The sequence below is a fragment of the Podarcis cretensis genome, assembly GCF_951804945.1.
Source record: "Podarcis cretensis genome assembly, chromosome: 8".
Taxonomy (NCBI): Eukaryota; Metazoa; Chordata; class Lepidosauria; order Squamata; family Lacertidae; genus Podarcis; species Podarcis cretensis.
In genome coordinates this window covers 88,495,401-88,519,902 of record NC_137177.1, presented here as the reverse complement: position 1 = coordinate 88,519,902, position 24,502 = coordinate 88,495,401, and the positions used below count along the sequence as shown (strand labels likewise).

The following is a 24,502-nucleotide window of genomic DNA, read 5'->3' as shown; positions in this document are numbered from 1 at the left end:
AGGTGTCATTTTAAAACTGCTGAATTAAGACCGAGTTTAATCCCACAAAACAAACAAGTCTCGCCTAGTAAGCCTGTTGTGTGAAATGTCAAGTAACAATCCAACATCTGCATTGATCAGGATGGGCAGAAATCTGGATTTTTTACATTAAGTTCCATTCTTGTGACTTTTGCTTTTAGGGTGGCATTCAGCTATGTTTTACTCAACAGAAATTTGTGAACATGACTAAGTTAGGACTGTTAATTTCAGCAGGTCTACTCTGAGTAAACCAAGTTGGCTGCCACCCCTAGAGTCGATCTAATTTTCAAGGAAACGTGAATTTAACAAGAGAAAACATTCTGAGATCTGTTGCTCCAATGGCGACAGTTCTTTGTCTTCCCTGCTCACATCTTTAAATTGATATAATTAACTGATCCATGCATACACAAAAACTGTTTGCGAAGGCCAACAGCCTCTTCTGTTAACACCTGTAAACAGGTATTAAAGGTAAGGTAAAGGGAGCCCTGACCGCTAGGTCCAGTCTCAGACAACTCTGGGGTTACGGCGCTCATCTCGCTTTATTGGCTGAGGGAGCCGGCATACAGCTTCCAGGTCATGTGGCCAGCATGACTAAGCTGCTTCTGGCGAACCAGAGCAGTGCACAGAAACACCGTTTACCTTCCTGCCAGAGCAGTACCTACTTGCACTTTGACATGCTTTCAAACTGCTAGGTTGGCAGGAGCAGGGACTGAGCAACGGGAGCTCACCCCGTCGCGGGGATTCGAACTGCCGACCTTCTGATCGGCAAGCCCTAGGCTCAGTGGTTTAGACCACAGCGCCACCAGCGTCTCTTTTAAGGGAAATGTGGCCCCTTTCAAAAGAACATGCTGATAGCGGTATGGAATCTGTAAAAAAAAGATACAGACCATCTTTCCATGGATATAAAGTTAAGTTCTTACACTGCGGATCTTTGCTTAAAACCTGCACAGTTCTTCACAGCTGGCACAAATGTTTGCAAAAGTGATATTTATTCATCCCAACTCTCCCTAAACTTGGTACCTTCCAAATGTCTTGGATTGCAAATCCCATCATCAGTTCCCAACCATCAGAGCTGGGCTCCCTCCAGCCTGAGCAGGATAGCACCAAACTGGGGGCAGGCGTGCTGAAGGGAGGTTGTGAGGGCTCCCTGGCCGCAGAAGACAAAAACCAACGAGGAGACAGAGCTGGCACAGCCATTAGGCAGGCTGAGTCCACTACCTCAGGCCCCAGGAGACACACCCATGGGTGCCCCACCTGACTAGCTGCCTCTGACAGTGGTGGAGAAGTGTCGCCCCCATTGGTACCAATTTTGGGCACGATCACAACCATTTGGGGCATGATCTTGCTTGAAATTGAATGAGATCTTCCTTTATGCTCGCAAGATTAAATGCCTTCCCTTCTGCAGTGACCAAAGGCAGATTCTTACATACTCCTTATCAAGCCCGTCTGTGTGCCTGCAACCAAGTACAGTGGGACCTCGAGTTAAGTACTTAATTCGTTCTGGAGGTCCGTTCTTAACCTGAAACTGTTCTTAACCTGAAGCACCACTTTAGCTAATGGGGCCTCCTGCTGCCGCCGCGCCGCCAGAGCACGATTTCTGTTCTCATCCTGAAGCAAAGTTCTTAACCTGAAGCACTATTTCAGGGTTAGCAGAGTCTGTAACCTGAAGCGTATGTAACCCGAGCTACCACCGTAGTACCTGATTCAATGGACCACAATCTCTTTTTAAAAATAATAATAAAATTTATTACTTTTTAAAAAGGAAAAAGAGAAAAAAGAGAAAAAAAAGAACAAGAGCAAGAAAAAACAACAATACAATATATAAACCATACAAAACACAACCTCAACACATCACCCAACACAATGAACTAAACAAAACAAAACAAAAACAATTTAAAAACATACATCATACCTTTTCCATATTCTAACTTTCATTTCCTCGACCTCCTCTCACCTCCCTCTTTGTATTCCACTTCCATTAATTGTTTTAGCAATTCCTTTCCATCTTTCTCCATTTTCTATCATATAAATGTCTTAACATATTTTTAATCTTATTTCCATTAAAATTAGTATACTTATTTAAGCTTAACTCCTTATAGCATTTCTACTAAGGCCATAAAAATTCATTCCAACATTTTCCTGTCACTCATTAATTTTACAATATTTCTATATATAGACTTTAAATCTTCCAATCTTCTTCCACCATCTCCTCTCCCCGGTCTCGGGCTCTGACAGACATTTCCGTCCACTCCATACAGTCCATCAACCAATGGACCACAATCTCAAAGATTGCCCTTTACACAGCAGACCTCGCCAACTGATGCTGAGCAAAATGTTTGTGCTGGGCCCAGGGGTTAAACTGAGCAACGCGGTCCAGGTCCAGTCCCGAATCCAAGGATTCCATGAGGAGTCAGCCCAACAGGGCTAAGGCAGGACACAAGGCAGGAAACCAGGCAAGGACAGGTACAGGATCTCAGGCAGGTTCTAGCAAACAGCAATGTTGCTCCCGCAACCTGGGGCGGGGTCCGACAGCCTTTTATCTTTGTCGGGGTAATGGCCGGTCCTGATCCTCCGGCGACTCACCTCCCTGTCTCGCCCAAAGGCGAGCACTCCTCCTGTGAGTACTCAGGTCTCTCCTTTTCTCAGACCTGAGTCTTTGCAGCTCGGGAGACATCGGTGGGTTACTAGACCCAGAGGCCGCCTCAGCTTCTCCTGACCCAACTGGTAATGGAGCAGCTGTAAGTGATGGCCCAGCTGGAGGCAACGAGGTAATCCCCACATCTGGAGCCAGGGCAGGCTCAGGCCCCTGACTCGGCCCAGCTGGTGCTTGTTGCAGGGGAACCTGTGCAGACTGGGGCTCTTCAGAATCAGGCCTCAGACTTGGTTCAGATGCCACCTGAGGCAAAGGGTCCGGTGCAGACTGAGTCTCCTCTGGTTCCGAGTCCGAGCCCCAGACCATCACAATGTTGGACCTCTGACCTACAAATCCGAGAAGAAGTCAAATGAGGTTTCTCCCAGCAGATATCATGGCCTTAGTAGCTTCCTTTTTAGCCACAATTTTACCTGAAAGGGTTCCCAACAAACCATCCTTTTGGGGTATAGACAGGGCAAAGCAGAATACCTAAGTGCACACGATCACAGCGTGACCTTACTACCCTCGACAGCTTCACCCTTGCCCTTTTAAATTATCCCAGTAACTTGAAATATTTAATACCGTGATACCAATATGGCAAGAGTCTTGATAGCACAAGAATGGAAGAATGAGGAAATCCCAACAAAAGAACAGTGGCATGAAAAATGGATGAGCTATGCAGAACTAGCTAAATTGACATACAAACTTCGGGACATGGACAACTGTGAGTTTAAGAAAGAATGGGAACTTTTTACAAATTATCTAAAAAGACAACAAAATGAACTGGACTCCTTGGCAGGTTTTGAATAAACATACACAAATTATGGTGCTGGAGGAGACTCTTGAGAGTCCCATGGACTGCAAGAAGATCAAACCTCTCCATTCTGAAGGAAATCAGCCCTGAGTGCTCACTGGAAGGACAGATTGTGAAGCTGAGGCTCCAGTACTTTGGCCACCTCATGAGAAGAGAAGACTCCCTGGAGAAGACCCTGATGTTGGGAAAGATGGAGGGCACAAGGAGAAGGGGGCGACAGAGGACGAGATGGTTGGATAGTGTTTTCGAGGTTACCAGCATGAGTCTGACCAAGCTGCGGGGGGCAGTGGAGGACAGGAGTGCCTGGCGTTCTCTGGTCCATGGGGTCACGAAGAGTCGGACACGACTAAACGACTAAACAACAACAACAACAACAACAACACAAATTGATCGTGAAGCTGATTGTGAAGCTGAGGCTCCAAGACTTTGGCCACCTCATGAGAAGAGAAGACTCCTTGGAAAAGACCCTGATGTTGGGAAAGATGGAGGACACAAGGAGAAGGGGACGACAGAGGACGAGATGGTTGGACAGTGTTCTCGAAGCTACCAGCATGAGTTTGACCAAAGTGCGGGAGGCAGTGGAAGACAGGAGTGCCTGGCGTGCTCTGGTCCAGAGGGTCACGAAGAGTCGGACACGACTAAACGACTAAACAACAACAACACCACCACACAAATTGATAACAAGGTAGATAGATAACATAAGGATATGTATAATTTTATAACATGCAGAGAATAATACGTGCAGAGAAATCAGAGAAAGTAGCTGAGGAAAGTCCCTGGTGGGGGGGATGGAAGGGGGGAGGGGGGAATAATGTATGGGATTACAGTCATACCTCATGTTACATTTGCTTCATGATACGTTTTTTCAGGTTGCGTCCCATGGCAACCCAGAAGTACTGAAAAGGGTTACTTCCAGTTTCGCTGCTCGTGCATGCGCAGACGAGCAAAATGATGTCACGCGCATGTGCAGACGCTCATGCGCAGACGCGCCACTGCGGGTTGCATTCTGTTCATGTTGCAAACGGGCCTCCGGAACGGATCCCATTCGCAACCAGAGGTACCACTGTATATGGTTTGATAATTTGTTATGTTGAAATTGTTTAATAAAAATATTTTTTAAAAATAATATCGTGATGCTGAAAAAGGTACTTGATTCGATTTGAATGAGATCTTGCAGAGCAAGCAAGATCTTTTGCGATTTTGGGCAAAACCTCACCCAAAATTGGTATGATCTTGCCTGAAATTGGTGCCAATGGCAGCACTGCTTCTCTGCCAACGGTGGATGCGGCAGGGCATGCAGTGGTGGCAGGAGCAGGTAGGTGGCGGCAGCAGTGGCAGCAATGGCAGCAGTGGTCCAGCAAGGCAGCGCTTCCTGTTTCATCTGAAGCAGCGAAAAAGGACACACCGCCCCTGCGAGGAAATCTCAACATGTGTAAAGTTTAGAAGAAGAAAAAGGCAAGCAAGAGGAGGAAGTGGGTAGAGAATTTTTTTTCTCCCTTTCTCTTGACGCTAGAACCCACCAACCTCCAACGAAGCTGGATATTGGAAGATCCAGGACAGATTAAAGGACGTCCTAGATTTCCCCAGTGAAATCTCCAGGCAGGGCTGTGTGAGAAGGCTGTCTGAAATCCTGGAGAGCTCTGCTGGCCAGTTTAGACAATTCAAAGCTAGACCCAATAGTCTGACTCTCTTCCTATGTAATGCACTCTAGAGGTGCAGGGATAAGCACTAATTAAAACATAAAAGAGCCATCCTGGATCAGGCCAATGGCTATTTGGTCCAACATCCTGTTCTCACAGTGGCCAATCTGAAGTTCCAATGGGAAACCAGCAAGCAAGTTATGGAGTCCGTGACATACTAGTTGGTCTGAGCAAAATTCAGAACAGAGGGTTTCCCATGCATATTGGGTTCTGCTGCGGGAACAAAGCTCAGTAATGTGGAACTCCAAAATCCTGGTAAAATTTAGGTGAGGGGAATCTCAGAAGCATCCCCTCCCTCACAGAACCTCAAACACACCCCACCCTCTATTTAAGAACCTGATATCGTATAGCAGATGGGCAGACTAGAGGGAGGCAGGTGCAGACATTCTGGAAAGGGTTAACTGATATTTGCAAAATGACCAAATTGGAATTTTTTCGCAGCTGACTAATGTACTCTGGGCTATCGGGCGTGGTTATCGGCTCAGCCCAAAATGCAGATAAAGCCGTTTACCATGGCGGGTCCAATAGATATGGAGTCCCAAAGTGTACGGGGCCTATTTCTGTGTAATGTTCCCCACACCTACGGGCAAGATATAAAAGTTCGAAGTCTTGGGAATCTTATTCCATTTGCTTCTCAGCTTCTTCCCCTTATCTGAGAGAAAAATGAGCGGACTCGTGAGTATAGCTGGCAGAATCCTTTTAGCAAAAATTAATATATTTAGGGGAGGTTGTGAATTGTCTTTGTAAGGGTGGAAATTCATAGCAGGTGGGGATTCACCGCAAGCTAGCATCTCTTGGAAGGAGACAGGGACCTTTATCTCATCCAAAACTTTACATTTTGTGAATTTTGAATGAACTTGCTTTGGTTTTGAATGAACTCATTTCTGTAACTACAGAACAGAACGATTTTCTGACAGCAGAGTAGGATTATATTGTTACACACCACACCAGGGTTCGGATTCCTTGGAATGAAGGTCAGCAGAGACTGTGATGTCTTTAGCATATTGGTTTTATTTACACATCTATACAGCCTGAGCATAGGATGGAGGGACTCACAACATCAGCACGCCAACAGATCTTGCTTCTCCGTGAGTCACAGCTTTGGATCCAGCACAGAGCAAGCAGGTCTCTGTTTCTCCATCCTCCAGGCTGCTTCCAGCTCATTTCTCTCTCACACTCTCTGGCTACAGTTCTCCTACCTAGCAGCTAGGTGAGCAGGTGAAGGAATCTTTAGCCTAGAGGCCCACCATCACTTGTTGTAGTTCTTGCGACCTGGCTCATTCTTTTGGGATGCTGATGAGGACACTTAAGTGGCCAGCTGAGGTCACCGTCTTCCTCAAAAACTTGCCTGTCTAGCTCAGTAACAGAATCCCCTATTGGACCCTAATCCTCACTATGTACAGGACCCCATGTCTGGAAGGGACTCGGGGCACTGACCCCCCTCAACCCCACAACACAATCAAAACTTTGAACGTCATGGATGTTTAAACTGAAAATCTGGTACAGGAGATCTGGGGGAGGGGGCAGCACAAAGATCCAGTGATGGATAAAAGAGGACCCCGAGAATGGGGGGGCAGGGGGCGGAGCTCTTCCACAGGCAACCTTCAATTTGGTGTGTTATTCCAAGGCCTGTGGAGGTTCATAGTGTGGCAAATTGGGGCAGGGCATTCTGCGTGGTGGCCCCCTGACTGGGGAATGGACTTCCACCCACTGAGGGGCAACAGGCACCTTCCTTTGCTGAGATGCCACTGGCTGTTGAGAACTCAGGCTTACTCCAGCCTCTGATGCCAGCTGAATGATTCCTAGCTACTGAAATCATGAGGTGTTGCCCTTACTAGACTGCTTTGATTGGATGTTGCATTCCTGTTTTGCATTGAATTGCTTGATTGTACACTGCCTGGGTATTTATTTTAATGAGAGGTGGTTCACAAATATTTTAAATAAAGAAGCCAAGAAGTGAGGCATGTCTTGGGTAGATTCTCTGAAGGTCCTGCAGGGGGCATTCAGTGCCCCCCCCCCCATTGGATTGGTGGGAACAAAATGCAGCCTCTTTGTGGGAGTTGGGAAGAATAGAGCTTCTGGTTCTCCTCTGCATTCCTTGGGGAAGGGAGATCCCATTCCTCTTCTAATACCAGCATGGGGCACTGGTAATATTGCTCTCCCAGGGCATTGACAATCCCTGAATGCAACAGGGAAGCTGCACATGTATGGAATCTCTGTGCATTTACTTGTGGTGCTGGTAGCTTCTAGAAGGTAGCAGAAGGTTCAAAGCTACCCACCCACATTGAGTTCACTGCCATTAGCCCAAAATCAAACAATGGGTGGTAGTGCCCGGGGTGTGTGTGTGTGTTACCTAGGGGGGTGCAAAAAGGCAAGGGGCTGGCAGAGGAGTCCTAGAGATGTTAGTGACTCTCAGACTTTGAAAAGTTGGTTATCACTGGATCTAGCTCATCCATTTTGTTGAATTAACTAAATAATTTTAATTGAATTAATGTGCCATTAATTGCGTCTGTTTTGAATTTTATGGTGTTATTACCTTCCTCATGGTAGGGTAAGGGGCCTTGGGAATGAGGTTATGGAACCAAGGGGGCAGTGACCCCTAAAAGTTTGGGAATTACTGCTTTAAATGGAGCCACTTCCAACTGTGAGTTTGCTGTCCTGTTTTATCTTGATGGAAAATATCTTCCCCCTCCCACTTTTCTTTCTCCAGGCTGTATTAATCGCTGTTCTGGGGGTCTTCTGGAGCCCAGCTTTTGCCACTTTCCAGGTAAACAGAATCATCTCTTTTTCACCACGGCAACACTTCAAATGACGTAACCATTGTGGTGGTATTTACTATACTGGGGCTGCTGTTTTATTTATCCCACTGCATGTATGCCCTACACAACACCAGCATGCGGAAGTGAGCAGAACTCCTAAAATACTGTGAAAAGTGGGACTGGCAGAAATGAAGCAAAATGTAAACAGATAAGATAGAAGTACTGGTGGATTTGCAGATCTAAGAATTGCACCTTGTTTTGGACAGGGTTGTATCCTGCTCCTCTGAAAACATAGGCTCACAGTTTGGGGGCTTTCAGTTTTTTAGCAGAGAATGGCAGTTAGAACATATTACTCTGCTATTGTTCATTTTGCATTGATGATCTGTTAGCTTCAGAGCCCAGTTGAATATGCTGTTTATTTATACCCCTAAACTGGTATAAACTGGACATGGTCTAAACCACTGAGCCTAGGGCTTGCTGATCGGACTGTCGGTGGTTCGAATCCCCATGGCAGGGTGAGCTCCCGTTGCTCAGTCCCAGCTCCTGCCAACCTAGCAGTTCGAAAGCATGTCAAAGCGTGAGTAGATAAATAGGTACCACTCCAGCGGGACAGTAAACAGCGTTTACATGCGCTGCTCTGGTTCGCCAGAAGCAGCTTAGTCATGCTGGCCACATGACCCAGAAAAATTGTCTGCGGACAAACGCCAGCTCCCTCGGCCAGTAAAGTGAGATGAGTGCCGCAACCCCAGAGTCGTTCGCGACTGGACTTAATGGTCAGGGGTCCCTTTACCTTTAAACTGGGAATCAGCTCCCTTGAGGTTCAGCATCGGAGCTCCTGTCACATGGGCAAGTGCCCGCCTCCACAGTAATAGTAGTGCCAACACTGTGACATGCCTCTGCATGGGGGGCCCTCTGACCCACAATACTGGGTGTTGTTAGAAGTCAGATTAAAACCTGACTCTTTCAAGGATCTGTTGGTTGCTTCCCGATGCTGCAAAAGAGATCACACACCCCCCCCCATTTTGCTGATTATTTGTGTTTTTCATTTTTGCTCCAGTTTTTCAAGCATTTGATGGGTTTTTTCCCCTGCTGCTGTGTACTTTGGCATACTGCCTAATAATGGGGTTCTTTTAAGTGATTATCTCATTAGTCACTTTGATTTTTTTAAAAGAAAGTTTAAGTGAATTACACTTTAATATATATATATATGTAAAGCACCCATACTTATGTCAAATTTCACAACAAGGAATATGTAAAAATTAATAACAACAACAATTTGGGGGCTATATTTACTCTCAGGTCTACAGAATCCCAAGCTACAATGGTGATTATGTCCAGCAGACCGTGTCCATAGATAATGAGAATCAAGTGGCCAACATCCACGTCTATGGAGGACTTTGCTCTTCAGATACCATTTTTGACTACAAGCATGTAAGTCTACCTGTTTCTGTCTCACAACAATCTTCTGGGGTCCTCTGCAAAACAGACTCAGGTGGCAGAGGGTGGATCTGAAGGCAGGTGGAGCCACCATCTACCTTATGGCAGCTAAGCAGGTCTGGGACTGGTCAGTGCCTGGTTGGGAGACTGCCTTGAAAGTACAGGAATTCTGCCTTGGGTTCATTTATGGAAGAAAGGTGGGCTTAACAACACAGGAAAGAAAGAAATCACACCAGGAATAACCAATATTTTAGGCAGAAACCTTTTTTTATTCAGCTGCATTCCATCCATCCATCTACCCACCCAGTATCATCTATTTAAAATAAACTTATTTTGGGGTGATCACAGACATTGTAAAGGGTGATGGCAATGCCGAGCACCCGTCAGTCACATTCTGAGGAATTTGTTTCCAGAACAGTCAAATTCATTCGTGCTTTTGAATGAATGGCTTTCTTCGCTTTGTAAAATAAGTCAGCTTGACATTCCACATACAGATTGGTTTTCTGGCAAGAATGAAGAACTCGTTGAGTCTATCCAATTTTGACACATTAGGAGGAGTTAGGTTAGTGACTCAAAATCCACTTTTACAAGTGACAGAGTTAGACCCCTTTGCTCACCAATCCAGGCATTTTCCTGAATTTGTTCACACACAGTTTGTAACGGAGAAGATGGTCATTTATTTTCATTTTTAAAAATTGTGTTCATACAAAATGTGGCTTCAGACAAAGGTGTCAATAGTCACCTGTCATTACCTCTGAAATTATTAATGCATTTCGGCAAGTCTTTCTTGCCCCTAAAAGTAAAAATGCTACAAAATGAGGTTGAATCATCAGTTGCAGGACATCCAAATGTATTCAAACACCTTTAATAAAACTGGCCAGTGGCCTCAGAAAGAGTTTTTCTTGTTTACCATGGGCCTCTAGTTCAGACTGAAAGCCAATGTCGATTCCTATCTTGGGATGGGAGCGAAAAGGAGCCCGGAAGTCCCAGTAGCTTAATCTCAATTCTTATTCTCCTTTTGTGAATGACAGGGATACATCGCCACTCGGCTCTTTTCTCGACGGGCCTGCTTTGTCATGAAGATGGAAAAAGGCTACATTCCAGAGCTGGAAGAAGTTGGGCGGCTGGCTTATGAGAAACAGGTAACTGCAGAGTTCATTACAGACATCTCAGTGTATACCGTATTTTTCGCCCCATAGGACGCACTTTTCCCCCTCCAAAAATGAAGGGGAAATGTGTGTGCGTCCTATGGGGCCAATGCAGGCTTTCGCTGAAGCCTGGAGAGCGAGAGGCATCGGTGCGGACTGACCCCTCTCGCTCTCCAGGCTTCAGGAAACTATCCGCAAGCCTGGCAAGCCCGGTGGGAGGTCCCGCCGGGCGCGCGAGGCTTGGGGGTGCAGCCTGCCGCCCGAAGCACATGGAGCCCTCCGGAGGGTGCCCCGTGCTTCGGGCAGGTGTGCACAAGGCTTGGGGCGGCAGCCGCGGCTGGGGGGGGAAATATTTTTTTTAAATTCATTCCCCCCCAAAAAAACCCGATGTGCATCATATGGGCCGGTGCGCCCTATAGGACGAAAAATACGGTATATCATACATTGTACATGCCTATTCAGTTTATGCACTTTGGTTTTTTAAAAATATGTTGTATTGTTCTTTTCCATGTATACATCCTCTAACAATATTTCTCTAACAATTTTCCATATTTCCCCCCCTCCTCCCCTGGACTTCCCTCATACTCCCATTTTGTTTTATTTCCATATTACTGTGTGTTACTTCCCAAAATTTTCCCAATACATATAGTCTTACTTTTTTATATATACAACTGTGTTTGTTTATTCAAACCCTCCCAGTGAGTCCAGTTCTTTATGTTGCCTCTTCATATATGTTGTAAATGGTTCCCATTCTCTTTTAAAGTCTTAGTTATCCTTTTCATGTAATTTATCTGTTAATTTTGCCAATTCTGTATATTCCATAAGTTTCCCTTGCCATTGTTCTTTTGTTGGTATTTCTTCTGTCTTCCAAGCTTGTGCTAATATAATTCTTGCCGCTGTTGTTGCATACATAAATAATTTACAATTTTCTTTCTTTTTTTAATCTTGATCTAAAATTCCTAGGAGAAATGCTTCTGGTTTCTTAACAAAAGTCTTTTAAAACTCCCCCCCCCCCAATTCATTATATATCATTTCCCAATAATTTCTAACCCTTTTGCATTTCCACCACATATGATAAAATGTATCATCTTTTTCTTTACATTTCCAACAGGTTTTAGATCCCCTTTTATACATTTTTTGCCACTTTCTCTGGCTTAATATACCATCTATACATCATTTTCATATAATTCTCTTTCAATAAAATACAAACTGTAAATTTTAAATTCACCTTCCACATCTTTTCCCAGTCTTCAAGTTGTATATTGTATTCAGTTTATGCACTTTGAATCATAGAATTGTAGTGTTGGAAGGAACTCCCAAATCGAACTCCCTCAATGCAGGTGTCAGGAACGTGGCCCCCCAGAGCGCAGTGGAAGAGTCAGCCTCAGAAATTGAGCTGAGCAAGCAAGGGGCTGACTCTGCAGATGAGAGCTGTCTCTCTGAGTTTAGAGAGGACAGACCAGACCCTCTCCTTCCCAGGGAACAAGTTGTTAGCTCCCAAGGAGAAGAAGAGTTGGAATTTAGCCAAAGCTTTGCCAGGCAACCAGCAGATAAGCCAGAGTCGGAGGCTGTGTCTTCTGGGGAAGAGACAGGCCAGCCGTGCAGTCCCCGTACAAGGAGGTTGGAGAGGCTCAGAGTGTAACGGAAGGGAAGGAGAAGAAAGGCGGGATTTTGGCATCCTTCCTGTTGGGGGAGGAATAATGAGTCAGACTGAGCAACTAAGGTTAATGAGAGCAGGTAGAACGCCATGCTCTGGGTGTGTTTTTCTTTTAAATAAACTTATATAAAACTGACGGAGAGTCGTTGCTGCTTATCAGGCTGCTTGCTTGCCAGAGATCGTTATAGCAGGAATCACAGCTAAAGGATCCCTGACAACCTCTGTTTAAAAATATCCAGTGAAGAATGTCTACCACTTTCCGAGCGAATCCATTCCACTACTGAATAGCTGCTACTATTGGAAAGTTCTTCCTAATATTTAGTCAGAATCACTTTCTTTGTCATTTGAATCCTTTTGCTCAGGTCCTCCCCTCCAGAGCACTGGTAAACAAGCTTGCTCCATCTTCCATATGACAACCCTTCAGATATCCTATCCCTCCTCAGTCTATAATTCCCAGGGTTTCTAGGGGAGGGAAAGTAATATGCCTTATGATGACCCCACTCATCTTAAGTCAAGTGCTAGCCCTCCGCAGCCTGGTGTCCTCCAACTGTTTGGGGCTACAACCTCCATTAGCTCCAGCCAGCACAACTATGCTCCCAGCAGCCCCAGAATTATACAGCTGTTTTGACTGACGCTGATGGGAGTTTAAGCCCAAAACCTATGGAGGGCATCAGGTTATGTAAAGCTGTCTTGTGTGGGAGTCTTTAACAATGCTTGGTGCAGCAGCAGGAAATGAACACAGCTGTCCCTCTAGAAATGAGTTACTTCATAAACACATTCCCTTTTTAGATGATGAACAAGATGGTGTCCCCCAGAAACGTGTGGGTGAAATATGAACCCAGTGACTCTTTCTTCGGAGAAATCAAGGAGTGGCTTCTTTTCGGCAGCTCCATCGAGAAGCTCTGCAAGAACGTGCCCGTTTACAAAGTTGAAAAAGTTGAGAGTGAGTATTCACAGTCCAGCCAAACAGCTGCTTCAGTTTGGAAATGGAACTTCCAGAGTCGTTAAATGTTGGAAGTGCAATGGAAATGCAGATCAAACTAGACTAAAAGAGCTCCGCAAACTGGAGTGGCAGGTTTTCTGGATTGGTTACTGAAGAGGTGTGGGAATGTTCGGGGTGGCAGGAGAGGATATATTGTTTATTAATATCCTTCCTAACTTGTGTTAGGGACATGGGTGGTGCTGTAGTCTAAACCACAGAGCCTAGGGCTTGCTGATCAGAAGGTTAGCAGTTCGAATCCCCGCAATGGGGTGAGTTCCCATTGTTCAGTCCCTGCTCCTGCCAACCTAGCAGTTCGAAAGCATGTCAAAGTGCAAGTAGATAAATAGGTACCGCTCCGGCGGGAAAGTAAATGGTGTTTCCGTGCGTTGCTCTGGTTTCGCCAGAAGCGGCTTAGTCATGCTGGCCACATGATTCAGAAAAACTGTCTGCGAACAAACGCCGGCTCCTTTGGCCAGTAAAGCAAGATGAGCGCCGTAACCCCAGAGTCCACAACTGGACTTAATGGTCAGGGGTCCCTTTACCTTTAACTTGTGTTAGCAGTTTCTTTACTTAGCAGAGTTTACATTCCCCTACTCACGCACAGCAGATAGCTGGTTGCAGGCCTGTGTAAGCCTCTCACTCTTATACAATTCAGTCTGTCTCAGATTGAATTGTACATTCCTGGTAAGTTCCCTTGAATCCCTCTTAAAAGAATAAAGAGAATAAAATCTTATTCAAAGTCAATAAAAGAAGTTTACTTACATCAGTTCACAGTTGGATCCCTGAAGGCAGACTTAGTTACAAATATGTACATGTGGATCTACCCCATATGGGGGAATAACCCCAGTGCTTCTGCTATCTGAGAAGCTAGCAGAGCATTCCTAGCTAAAAGCTGGTCCAAAGAAGAAGGAAGTGAAGAAGAGAGTGCTGTGTGACTCGTCCTGTTGTTACCTGGACAGGTAAGGTCACGCCCACCTTCCATCACATGCAAAGGAAGGATGCTCCAGCCAGGAGGAACAGGAAGTTTCAACTGGCTGGACCAAACATCCCCTTGCACGTCCACTCTAGGAAAACAAGGAATGTTGTATTTGACTGCTCCCAGTGTATTTGACTCCTCCCACACAAGCAGGATTGGTGCACAAGAGGATTGGCACACCTCTTCCCTCCTGTGACTGGCTGCACCAAACATGCCCCTGCATGTCTTCTCTAGCATTATAAGGAATGTTGTACTTGACTGCTCTCAGTGGATTATATCCCACAAGAGGACTATCTCACTAACTGCCTAATAGTGCAATCTTATCCAAGTCTATGAAGCTCCACTGAGTTCACAGGGACTCGCTCTCCACCCAGTAAGTGGGTATAGGATCGCAGTTTTCAGGTCTCAAATTTATTTTTTAAGTTTGTGTGTAATTTGTGTTTCTTGTCTCCTCCCACCTAGGTGGATTCCATGCCGGCGGCTGTGCCAAGGCTGGCATCCTTGGCATTCTGGGCATCAAAATCTGTGGAAACCTCAACCTGTAGACCTCCTGAGCTGCTCCCAGTATTCCATGCTCTTCCAAGCTTTCTGCCTCCCCGTGAATTATCTCACTTTCCTCAGCTTCTTGGGCTTCCTTCTGCTTCCCTTGAAAGCTACAGCCCAACCCAAGACCTGTTAATAAAGAAAAGCAACTTCCCAACCCTCCCCGCTCTTGGCTTCTTATTTTCAAAGTCACTACAGTGGTACCTTGGTTCTCAAACTTAATCCATTCCGGAAGTCCGTTCCTAAACCAAAGCCTTCTCCCCAGCAACTACAAAATTAGGTCCTTTTGCTGTTTAGCTCCTGTGTGGCATATGCAGTGACAAAAGCCATCAACGATCATTTAAGAAAATGCATTTGAGCCCCCTGGATAGAAAACTGGATGTACATTTCCAAAATATAAGATAAAAAAAAATTTTGTTATGTGCAAATGGCTTTAGATACCTATTAGGTCCATAAATTACCATGTAGCATATATTCAACACAAAAAACAGGGACAATTTGTTGTTGACAAAGGACAGCTGGACATATAAAGGGCCCCATTACCTTCAGTAGCTGAGGGCCTCATCAAACCTAAATCCGGCCCTGGGGATGTGTCTATGGGGCCAAGGAGGCAGTGGCTCTGAAGCATTTGGGAACCACTGTCCTAGACAGAACCCATCTTCAGAGTCTGTCTTAGCTAAGAAAGATGTGAATAAGTGAGAAAGAACCAAGCATATCTCTGAGCATTTACAGCCGGGGGGGGGGGGGTGTGCGCCAACATTTTTGTGCCTGAGGGGTGTCTTGCCAGTGGTAGATACACCTGCTCCACTCTCTTGCATGCAGCTCAGTTGCCTTCTCACTCATCAAATAACCAATCTGAGGACTGGGGTGATGGCACTTTTGAACCCCATACTAGTGCAGAGCTAGGCAGAAGACCAGGTGCTGTCTCTAGCTTATTCATTTATTTAATACCCCTCCACTCGGTGGGGGTCATCAATATTTTGCTCTGGTGGGTGCCCTGATGTGGCCCACAAGCCAGGTTTTAGCTAGTCCTGAAATACAGCCTACCTTTTCGCTCATTTACTCAGCAACCACAACTCTTTCTGATTAAATATATTTATTAATTCCATAAAATTTGTATACCTCTTGATGGTTAATGAAACACATCTAATGGTTTACAAAAGAATATAGCAATTAAATAACTACAACGTTCAAAAAAATTAAAAGCAGCAATAAACTAAAAAGACATCGTTTTGTCTATGTTTCCGAGTACGTTTCCGAGTACAATTCAAAGTGTTGGTGCTGACCTTTAAAGCCCTAAACGGCCTCGGTCCAGTATACCTGAAGGAGCGTCTCCGCCCCCATCATTCAGCCCGGACACAGAGGTCCAGCGCCGAGGGCCTTCTGGCGGTTCCCTCATTGCTAGAAGTCAAGTTACAGGGAATCAGGCAGAGGGCCTTCTTGGTAGTGGCGCCCGCCGTGTGGAACGCCCTCCCTTCAGATGTGAAGGAAATAAGCAGCTATCTTCTCTTTAAAAGACATCTGAAGGCAATCCCTTCAGGGGGAGTTTTTAATATTTAATTCTGTATTGTTTTTAACACTTGATTGGAAGCCGCCCAGAGTGGCTGGGGAAACTCAGCCAGATGGGCGGGGTATAAATAATAAATTATTATTATTATTATATTGTCTAAGCAAAAATGTTTTCAGCTGAAAATAGCACAGTGAAGGCACCTGCCAGATATCAATAGGCATGGAGTTCCAAAGTGTAGCTGATTAGAGACACGCTAAGGCTGCAGAAAGGCCTCTGCGCCTCTTCTATGCAGGGAACCCAGCTGAGTACCAGTTTCGGAAATGGGCAAACTGAACAGAAATCCAGCTGTTGAAACTTGAGGTGCTACTTTTGTCTCTTTGCGACAAATTAAGTTGTGAGGAAGCAATTGAGGCTAATGCTTTATAGAAAGCCCCTCTTACCTGCCCCCCCCCCAAACACAGAGACCGGTCTCACCTAGATTGAAGCCTCTTTGGTTGCATGTCGGAATTTTAAAAAATGAGACACAACTGAGTGCAGTGCTTCATGTCGCATTATTAAATCTTCCTTCAAATTTCAAGAAATTGAAATCAAGACCCATTCATGTTGTAAACATTTTTTTATTCTTCTTCAAGTGCTGATAGCTGGATTGGACTTGGAAAACTGAGCAGTGGCTGGAGAGGAAAACATGGACAGCGAGAAGATTGTTGTGAGGAGAGCAAGGAAGGCAAAGAATTGCTCTGTGGACTTTTGGCCAGCATTTTAGCAACTTGGAATGTTGCCGCAGAGATAGATGTTGAATAAGCCACGTAGGATCCCGACATTCGCACACCCTCGACTCTGCAAGGGGAGGCTTGCTCCTGTGAAGGAGGGAAACACAACACAATTATTAGCAAAAAAGTATCAGACACATTGCTGCCATCTCCAATACAAGGCTGGCCTTTCCAAATTGGGGGCCTGGAAAATAAATTCAGGTCCTGCACCCCTAAGCAGCTTCTACGCCAGGGGTCAGCAAACTTTTTAAGGAGGGGGCCAGTTCACCGCCCCTCAGACCCTGTGGCAGGCTAGACTGCGCATGTGCACGCACACAGCGGAGGGGGGCTCCTCTCTCCCCCCCAGCCCCTCCCCTCCCCCTGCTTTCCTACCTCCTCCACCACTCTGCCTGCGGTTGTGAGCCGGTGGTGGTGGCGTCGCCTCTCCTTTCCAGGCCAGCTTTCCTGGGTGCCAAGCTCCAGCCAATGCCCCACAATGTGCCCGTCACAATGCCCACAGCGCGGCCATGGATGGAGAGGCCGGTGGGCGGGTGGCAAGTCTGGGCCGCACCTCAGCACTTGGGCGGCGAGGTTTTGGATTGGTTGGCATCAATCAAAGCCCAGCTCCCTTCCTCCGCAGGGCAGGGAGAAGCCAAGAGGAGGGAGGAGGCACCGCCACAGTTTGTGGGAGGGAAAGTGGTGCCCCCCACAAATTGCAAAAAGAAATATGGCGCAGCCCAAATGATCATGCCGATCCAAGTAGCGATTCCAGGACTGTCCGCAGGCCGGATCCAGAGGGCAATTGGGCCTGATCTGGCCCGCAGCCCTTAGTTTGCTGACCCATGTTCTACACACTCTGCAAAGTCAGCTTGTATCACGTCTACCCAAGAAGCTTAAACTGGATTGGAATGAGTTTGGCTATCATGCAACTGTTCCCTACAAAAGTCTTGGCATTGTGTGTGTGTGTGTGTGTGTGTGTGTGTGTGTGTGTGTGTTTGCTGGTGATTAATTTCTTGCTGTAGTATTTTGCCCTTCTACACAGCCCCAAATCTCAAGGCTCTTTCAGGCGGAAATATCTGAGTCAGTGGTTCCCAAACTTTTTTGGGACCACCCACCCCAGTTCCAGTGACCCCTCCCTTACCCATTACAGTGGTACCTCGGAAGTCGAATGGAATCCGTTCCAGAAGTCTGTTTGACTTCCAAAATGTTCAGAAACCAAGGTGCGGCTTCTGATTGGCTGCAGGAAGCTCCTGCAGCCAATCAGAAGCCACAGAAGTTGCATCGGACGTTTGGGTTCCAAAGAACATTCTCAAACCAGAACACTCACTTCTGGGTTTGTGGCATTCGGGAGCCAAAACGTTTGACTCGCAAGGTGTTCAGGATCCAAGGTTCGACTGTATTCCAAATGGGGGTTTGCACAACCCACTAAGGAAGACAGTGACACAATAAAATTCAAAACAGTAGGAATTAACTGCACATTTATCCAAAATCCAGTTTAAACTATTTCGTTTAATGAATTCAACAAAACTGATGAACTTGATCCCTTGATACCAGCTTTTGCCCCTCTAATGCCCCCCTTCTACCCCCTTGCCTCTTAGAGGCCCCCCCCCCCCGGATATATGGGGGGCACTACTGCCCTCTTGGGAATCCACTAACCTAGAGGCTTGAAATGGGTTCAGATCAACAGAGGTGTTCCCTGTGCTGTACAGAAAATGGTAGGAGTAGGACATCCAAGCAAAAAAACTCATCTGCTTAAAGGAACCTTAATTTGAGCTCACCTCTCCCTTTAGCTCAGCAGCCAGGATGAGGCCCTCCCATTCCAAGAGCAGTCTGACCAGCCTGCACAACTGTCAAGTGGGGTTTGATGTCCTTCTCCCTAGTGGGGACACCATATAGAAAGGATGGGAGGGCCACCTCCTCTCCTCTGTGTGTCAACCTGACTGGTCATGATCTCCTACTACCTTCCTTAACCTGGTCCCCTTCCAGATGTTTTGGACAACGTCTCCTTCCAGTCCCAGCATGCTGGCTGGGTGTGTCTGATGGGAATTGTAGTCCAAAACATCTGGAGGGCACCAGGTTGACCAAGATTATCTGCCCACTGAGTTTAACCCCACACAGCCATTTCTGCATCTAGAGAGGGAGAGAAACTTGCCCCACCTTGTTCCTTGGAGGCGTAGTACACAGGAATCGCACTGCAGAGCTGCTCAATGGGGCTTCCGAACTGAACAGTGTTCTGGACACGGGTCTTGCCAACCAAGAATGTTAAGTCACTCGCCGGAAGGGTGCTCTTGGACAGCTGTGCCAGGGCGGGATGAAAAAATTGGAGTTACTAGTGGAAATTTATCATGATCAGAGATCATGCTTGGAGATGCTCTAGTGCAGTGCTGAAAATCTCCCTCACTTTTAAAAAACCATTCTTCATCAATTAAGTAGAAAAGAGACTGCATTCCAAAATCAGGGGCGTCTTACCCATAGAGGCTGGTGGCGCAGGGCACCAGGGCGCCAAGTTCTGGAGGGCGCCAGGGAAGAGGCGGAGGCTGGACGTGGCGCCTCCCAGCATCAGCTCGCCGCCTTCGCCCACTTCCACATGCTGCGCCAAAGCAGCACTGTGCCCAGAGTCTCCGCCTGCCATTGGCACGAAGCGGCCAGCTGAAACAGCAGCTGCCATGTCCAGCCTCCGCCTCTTCCCTGCTGGAGGAGCTGCCCTCCAGCCGCTGCCCGCCTCCTCCAGCCCCACAAAGCTGGGCGCGTCGCTGGCAGCGCCGTCCTCCCTAAAAATGGTCAGAAACTCTGGGAAAGGGGGGGGGGCGCCAGAGGGATCTTTGCACCATAGTGCCATATATGCTTAAGACGGCCCTGTCCAAAATTATCATAGAATTGTCGAAGAAGGATCTTTTAGCTCATCCTCCTGCAAGGCAGGGATTACAGCTCAAGTATCCCTGACAGATGGCCATCTAAACTCTGTTGAAAAATCTCCAGTGAAGGAGAGGCCACCACCTTCCGAGGGAGTCCATTCCACTGTTGAACAGCTCCCTTCTTGATCCATCTTCCATGCCCAATTTCCTCCACAAATTCCTCTGTTAGCCCCCTCCCTGTGGCTCACCTGTATGCCTGCTCCACTTATGGCAATAGCAGGGGAGAATGACAATAGGTGGCTGTGCCAGACAATGGAATCCGTGCCTAGTGTTGAGTTTCCTATTTCAGCAACAGATTTAAATCTAATGGGAGTGATCCGCAGATTTTCCTGCTGGCATCTGTCTGTGGTGGATTTCTTCATTCCACACACCATTGTGATGTTTAGGACAACTTCATTTGGTCAGAACAATGGCGGCCGTTTGGGGAACCCACAAAAGTGGAGTCCCCAGGCTTAAAATGTCATGAGAGGTAAATCAAGCCTGCATTATCAGAGCTGGGTGCCTGGTTCAGCAAGAAGCACAGGGCAAGCTACTGTCTATCAGGCCAGCTCAAGGCTGAGATTTTCCTGCACATTCTTGGCACTTTCATAAGTTCAGTTCAGTTCAGTTCAATTTATTGTGTTTAGTGAGCAGCCATTACACACACAAAAATAATAATAAGAAGAAGAATGCTGCTAATAATAGTTGTTTACATTTCTACTTCCTGACCTCTACATGATAAATCATTTCTCATTCCACCTTTAAGTTTCAATGTTTCATTACACGAATCTGTAAAGCCTTGGTGAGAAATTTGGATGTTCTAAAGGATATAAACCTCTCTACATCAGACATCAAAAAACAGGTCTTTGCAAGAGACGTCCCTCTTTCCTGCGATCTTAACAATGGGTGGAAATAATTGTTTCTAAGGTCATTATAAAAAAGGGCATTCTAGGAGTACATGAGTTATGTCTCCTATTGACACAGAGTTGCAGCCACAAACTCTGTCCTCCTTAGGAACTCCTTTATGTCAGTCCGTCGAATCTGCTAACGGAAGGACGTTTAGTCTTGCCTGTGTAAAGGCTATCCTCATTTTAACATTTGGCAAATCTATCTTGGCAGGGATGCATACAATTGAATTAAAAAACATACACTTAGTTAGATTGACAGATGTTGAGCTCAGTAGTTTGTGGTTGCATCTTGCTGTCTCTAAGCCTTTGAAGTATTAATTCTTTAGCTCTTTCAAAAGATGAAATGGGGGGTGGGGTGGAGTATTAATTCTTTAGCTCTCTCAAAACCCTGTGTCACAAGAAAGGAGGCAGAGGGTCCCAGCCTCATGGCAGCAGATTCCATTTCACATTTCCATGAGTTTGGGGTCTTCCAAAATTGTCATGAGGGATTTTGATACATGTTTTTTTTTGGGGGGGGGGGATTAAACCAAAAAAGCAGAGCTGGTCTAAGGGCTTTGGCTTGAATGGGCATTACACCCAGTTCTGCAGGGAGCAGTGCTATTTTGGTAGAGGTAGGGACTGGCAGAAGTCTCTCAAGTGAATCAAAATTGGTCATGGCCCACAGTGATGCTCCATAGAACATCTCTGGCAACACCCTGGTCTTATAAAGTTCTAAAGTGGGCTGCAACAAGTTGCCCCCTTTCATAGGCTGGAATCGTAGTGGTCCATTTAAAGTTCTACCAGCTAAATAAGGTGCTTGATTGGAGCTGTGCAGACCATTAGCCTGCCCACTGAAAGACCAAACTGAGATACTTAAATGAGAATACTTGCTCCAGTGTATTTCCTTCGAGCAAGCAATTGTAAGTTTTCTTAGATTTGCCAAACATCACAACTTTAGTTTTTTGGTAATTTATAGTAAGATGCTCATTCTTGCAGTCCAAGGTGAACCAATTCAGCAGCCTGCGCAAACCCAGTTGGGTGTAGGAAATAAAGATTCCATCATCTGGACACATTCATAAGGCAGGTGTGAGGAAGCAGTTTCTCCTAATATCCGCTCAAACACTCTTGCAGTTTTTACATCTCTTCTCATGTAGGCTACCAATCAAAGCATATAATTCCACTACAATACCTTCTGCCCTTTGAAACTGTGGAGAGTCTCCAGGCTCGGGAATAGCTCAAAATCCATTGCTGCTACAACACAGACCCTCTTCCGAAATAGCCTTGCAGCAAAAAGGCCCTATCAAATGCATGAAAAGACAGATTTTGATTATAAATCCAAAGATTCAAATCTCCATGGACCTGTCCAGAATTAGTGGGTCTGAATTACTAGCTGCTCTTGGGGGGTTACCTTTTGGTAATCCCAGATGGCATCCCATCCGTTCCACCCATCATAGTTGTGGATATTGGCAGTTTGATCTTTCTGGTTAACCTTCACCGCCTGGTGGGTGCTGATGTCGGTATTTCCTTGGTGCTTTACAGCAATAACCTAGGGAGTTTAAAAAAGGACTGTAATGAATGAGGCAGGGAGTAGGCATGCAGGAGGGGGGGGGGCTATGAAACTCTGCCTTGGCTGGGGATGGAGGGGGCTTCAGCATTTTTTCAAGTAGACTGTATCAAAGCTGGACATCAAGTCATCATGAAGATATTTTTTTTGGTATTATTTATTGAATGTATCTCCCGCCTTTCCTCCACAGAAAAAAGCAGGAGCACAAAAAGGGCAAAGTACCGTATTTTTCGCTCTATAAGATGCACCAGACCACAAGATGCACCTAGTTTTTGGAGGAGGAAAACAAGAAAAAAAATAGTGAAAGCAGCAATCCCTCTTGCTGTTCTGGCTTCTGGGATAGCTGCGCAGCCTGCATTCACTCCATAAGACGCACACACACTTCCCCATAGAATCATAGAATCATAGAATCATAGAGTTGGAAGAGACCACAAGGGCCATCGAGTCCAACCCCCTGCCAAGCAGGAAACACCATCAGAGCACTCCTGACATATGGTTGTCAAGCCTCTGCTTCAAGACCTCCAAAGAAGGAGACTCCACCACACTCCTTGGCAGCAAATTCCACTGTCAAACAGCTCTTACTGTCAGGAAGTTCTTCCTAATGTTTAGGTGGAATCTTTTTTCTTGTAGTTTGGAACCATTGCTCCGTGTCTGCTTCTCTGGAGCAGCAGAAAACAACCTTTCTCCCTCCTCTATGTGACATCCTTTTATATATTTGAACATGGCTATCATATCACCCCTTAACCTCCTCTTCTCCAGGCTAAACATGCCCAGCTCCCTTAGCCGTTCCTCATAAGGCATCGTTTCCAGGCCTTTGACCATTTTGGTTGCCCTCCTCTGGACACGTTCCAGTTTGTCAGTGTCCTTCTTGAACTGTGGTGCCCAGAACTGGACACAGTACTCCAGGTGAGGTCTGACCAGAGCAGAATACAGTGGCACTATTACTTCCCCTTACTTTTTAAGAGGGAAAAAGTGAGTCTTATAGAGCAAAAAATACGGTATATCAATGACATATCCAGCAATGACACAGTCCAGCAATGGGAAGGACAAGTGGGGGGCAAGCTCCTTGTTTGGGGGGATACCCTCCCCCATCCCTTCTACCATCATCAATGCCAAAGAAGACCAGGGTGGCACATTTTTGCTTGTGATTTTGCCTGATATGGACACGTTTTTTAAACATTTCCCCTTAATATCATGCATTTCCACATGCTATTTTCTCTAATACATTCGTTTTATTCACAGTTTTTCTTAACAGATGCATTTTTGTCTACAAAACAACAACAGTTGAAGAACTGCATCGCAAAATTCAGAGAAATGTGAATTCTGAAGGCTAGCTGCGTCTCTATTCACATTGTTTTAAGAAATTCAAATCAGGTGGGTCCATACTAAAATGTGAACCTGACTGAGTGAGTTTCTCCCTCGTCCTGGACTTCAGAACCTAATCTATCCTATCAGGCATCTGGGAAAGGCTTGCCCAGTGGAAATGCCCATAAAACAATAACTAACCTCCTTAAATGGAGTCAGCCCCTTTCCCCCATCCCAAAGTTGAGAAATGGTGACTTACATCACTGGCTGAAGAACAAGTCAGGGAGACAAATACGAGGACAGCCTGAAGGAGAGATCAGATTTGCTCATTAGATAATTATTGCAGGTTAAATGGCCTGTTGAACAAAACGCAATGCAGTACGACAGGGGAAGGGCAGAATGGCAAAAGCTCCCAGGCTCAATCTCTGCTGGCATCTCCAGGTGGGGTTGGGACCTCTTAAAACATCTTCAAGACCAGCTTGTCTTCCATGGCTACCATATCCACAAAGATATCCATCTCTCTTGCCCAGCAACTTGTTTCAGATTACAAACCTTCATAAGGCGATTAACCACGTCCATTCTTGCAGTGCAATCCCATTAGCCGATGGCACCAAAAGAAAACAATTGTTATCACTACCGTGGCGAAGCTGGAAGCAGTACTTACCAAAATCTTCATTTGATCCACCTGCCAGATGTTTCCCAAAAAGAGGATTGAAAAAATCTCAGACTTTATGCTTAAATAAAGTTTCCCTATCAGCAATTCCAAGGTCCAGAAAGATTAGCAAGATCTGCAGCAACTTAAGTAGCTCCAGGCTGGCATTAATCCCAGCTAAAAGTGGTTGGCAAATAACCTAATCTTTTGTTCTAAACAGACTTCCAGCCAAGTCCTAAAAAGATTTTTTTTCACTAGTAAGTTAGAACCAAGCA

At 45.9% G+C, this 24,502-nt stretch overlaps 2 protein-coding genes across 2 annotated transcripts; one reads left to right on the top strand and one right to left on the bottom strand.

The window, feature by feature from the left end:
* Positions 1–5,695: 5,695 nt before the first annotated feature.
* On the top strand, positions 5,696–14,823 carry GKN2 (gastrokine 2). Its single transcript, XM_079987627.1, has 6 exons — positions 5,696–5,839; positions 7,875–7,931; positions 9,223–9,354; positions 10,392–10,502; positions 12,955–13,108; positions 14,586–14,823. The coding sequence occupies exons 1-6, from the start codon at positions 5,828–5,830 to the stop codon at positions 14,666–14,668; spliced, it is 549 nt and encodes a 182-aa protein (XP_079843753.1). The 5' UTR covers positions 5,696–5,827; the 3' UTR covers positions 14,669–14,823.
* A 1,950-nt stretch (positions 14,824–16,773) lies between these two features.
* LOC307222681 (gastrokine-1-like) lies at positions 16,774–24,297 on the bottom strand. The gene is made up of 6 exons (XM_079988110.1): positions 24,240–24,297; positions 23,835–23,879; positions 22,115–22,252; positions 21,896–22,003; positions 19,083–19,221; positions 16,774–17,033 (listed from the first exon to the last, which is right to left on the bottom strand). The coding sequence occupies exons 1-6, from the start codon at positions 24,249–24,251 to the stop codon at positions 16,936–16,938; spliced, it is 540 nt and encodes a 179-aa protein (XP_079844236.1). The 5' UTR covers positions 24,252–24,297; the 3' UTR covers positions 16,774–16,935.
* Between the last annotated feature and the right edge of the window lie 205 nt (positions 24,298–24,502).

Coding starts and splice junctions, on each gene's coding strand:
- GKN2 (XM_079987627.1), top strand. Junction 7,932..9,222: donor CAGCTTTTGCCACTTTCCAG/GTAAACAGAATC, acceptor ATTTACTCTCAG/GTCTACAGAATCCCAAGCTA. Junction 10,503..12,954: donor GGCTGGCTTATGAGAAACAG/GTAACTGCAGAG, acceptor TTCCCTTTTTAG/ATGATGAACAAGATGGTGTC.
- LOC307222681 (XM_079988110.1), bottom strand. Junction 19,222..21,895: donor ACAGTTTCAAAGGGCAGAAG/GTATTGTAGTGG, acceptor GCCCTGGCACAG/CTGTCCAAGAGCACCCTTCC. Junction 17,034..19,082: donor CTACGCCTCCAAGGAACAAG/GTGGGGCAAGTT, acceptor CCTCCTTCACAG/GAGCAAGCCTCCCCTTGCAG.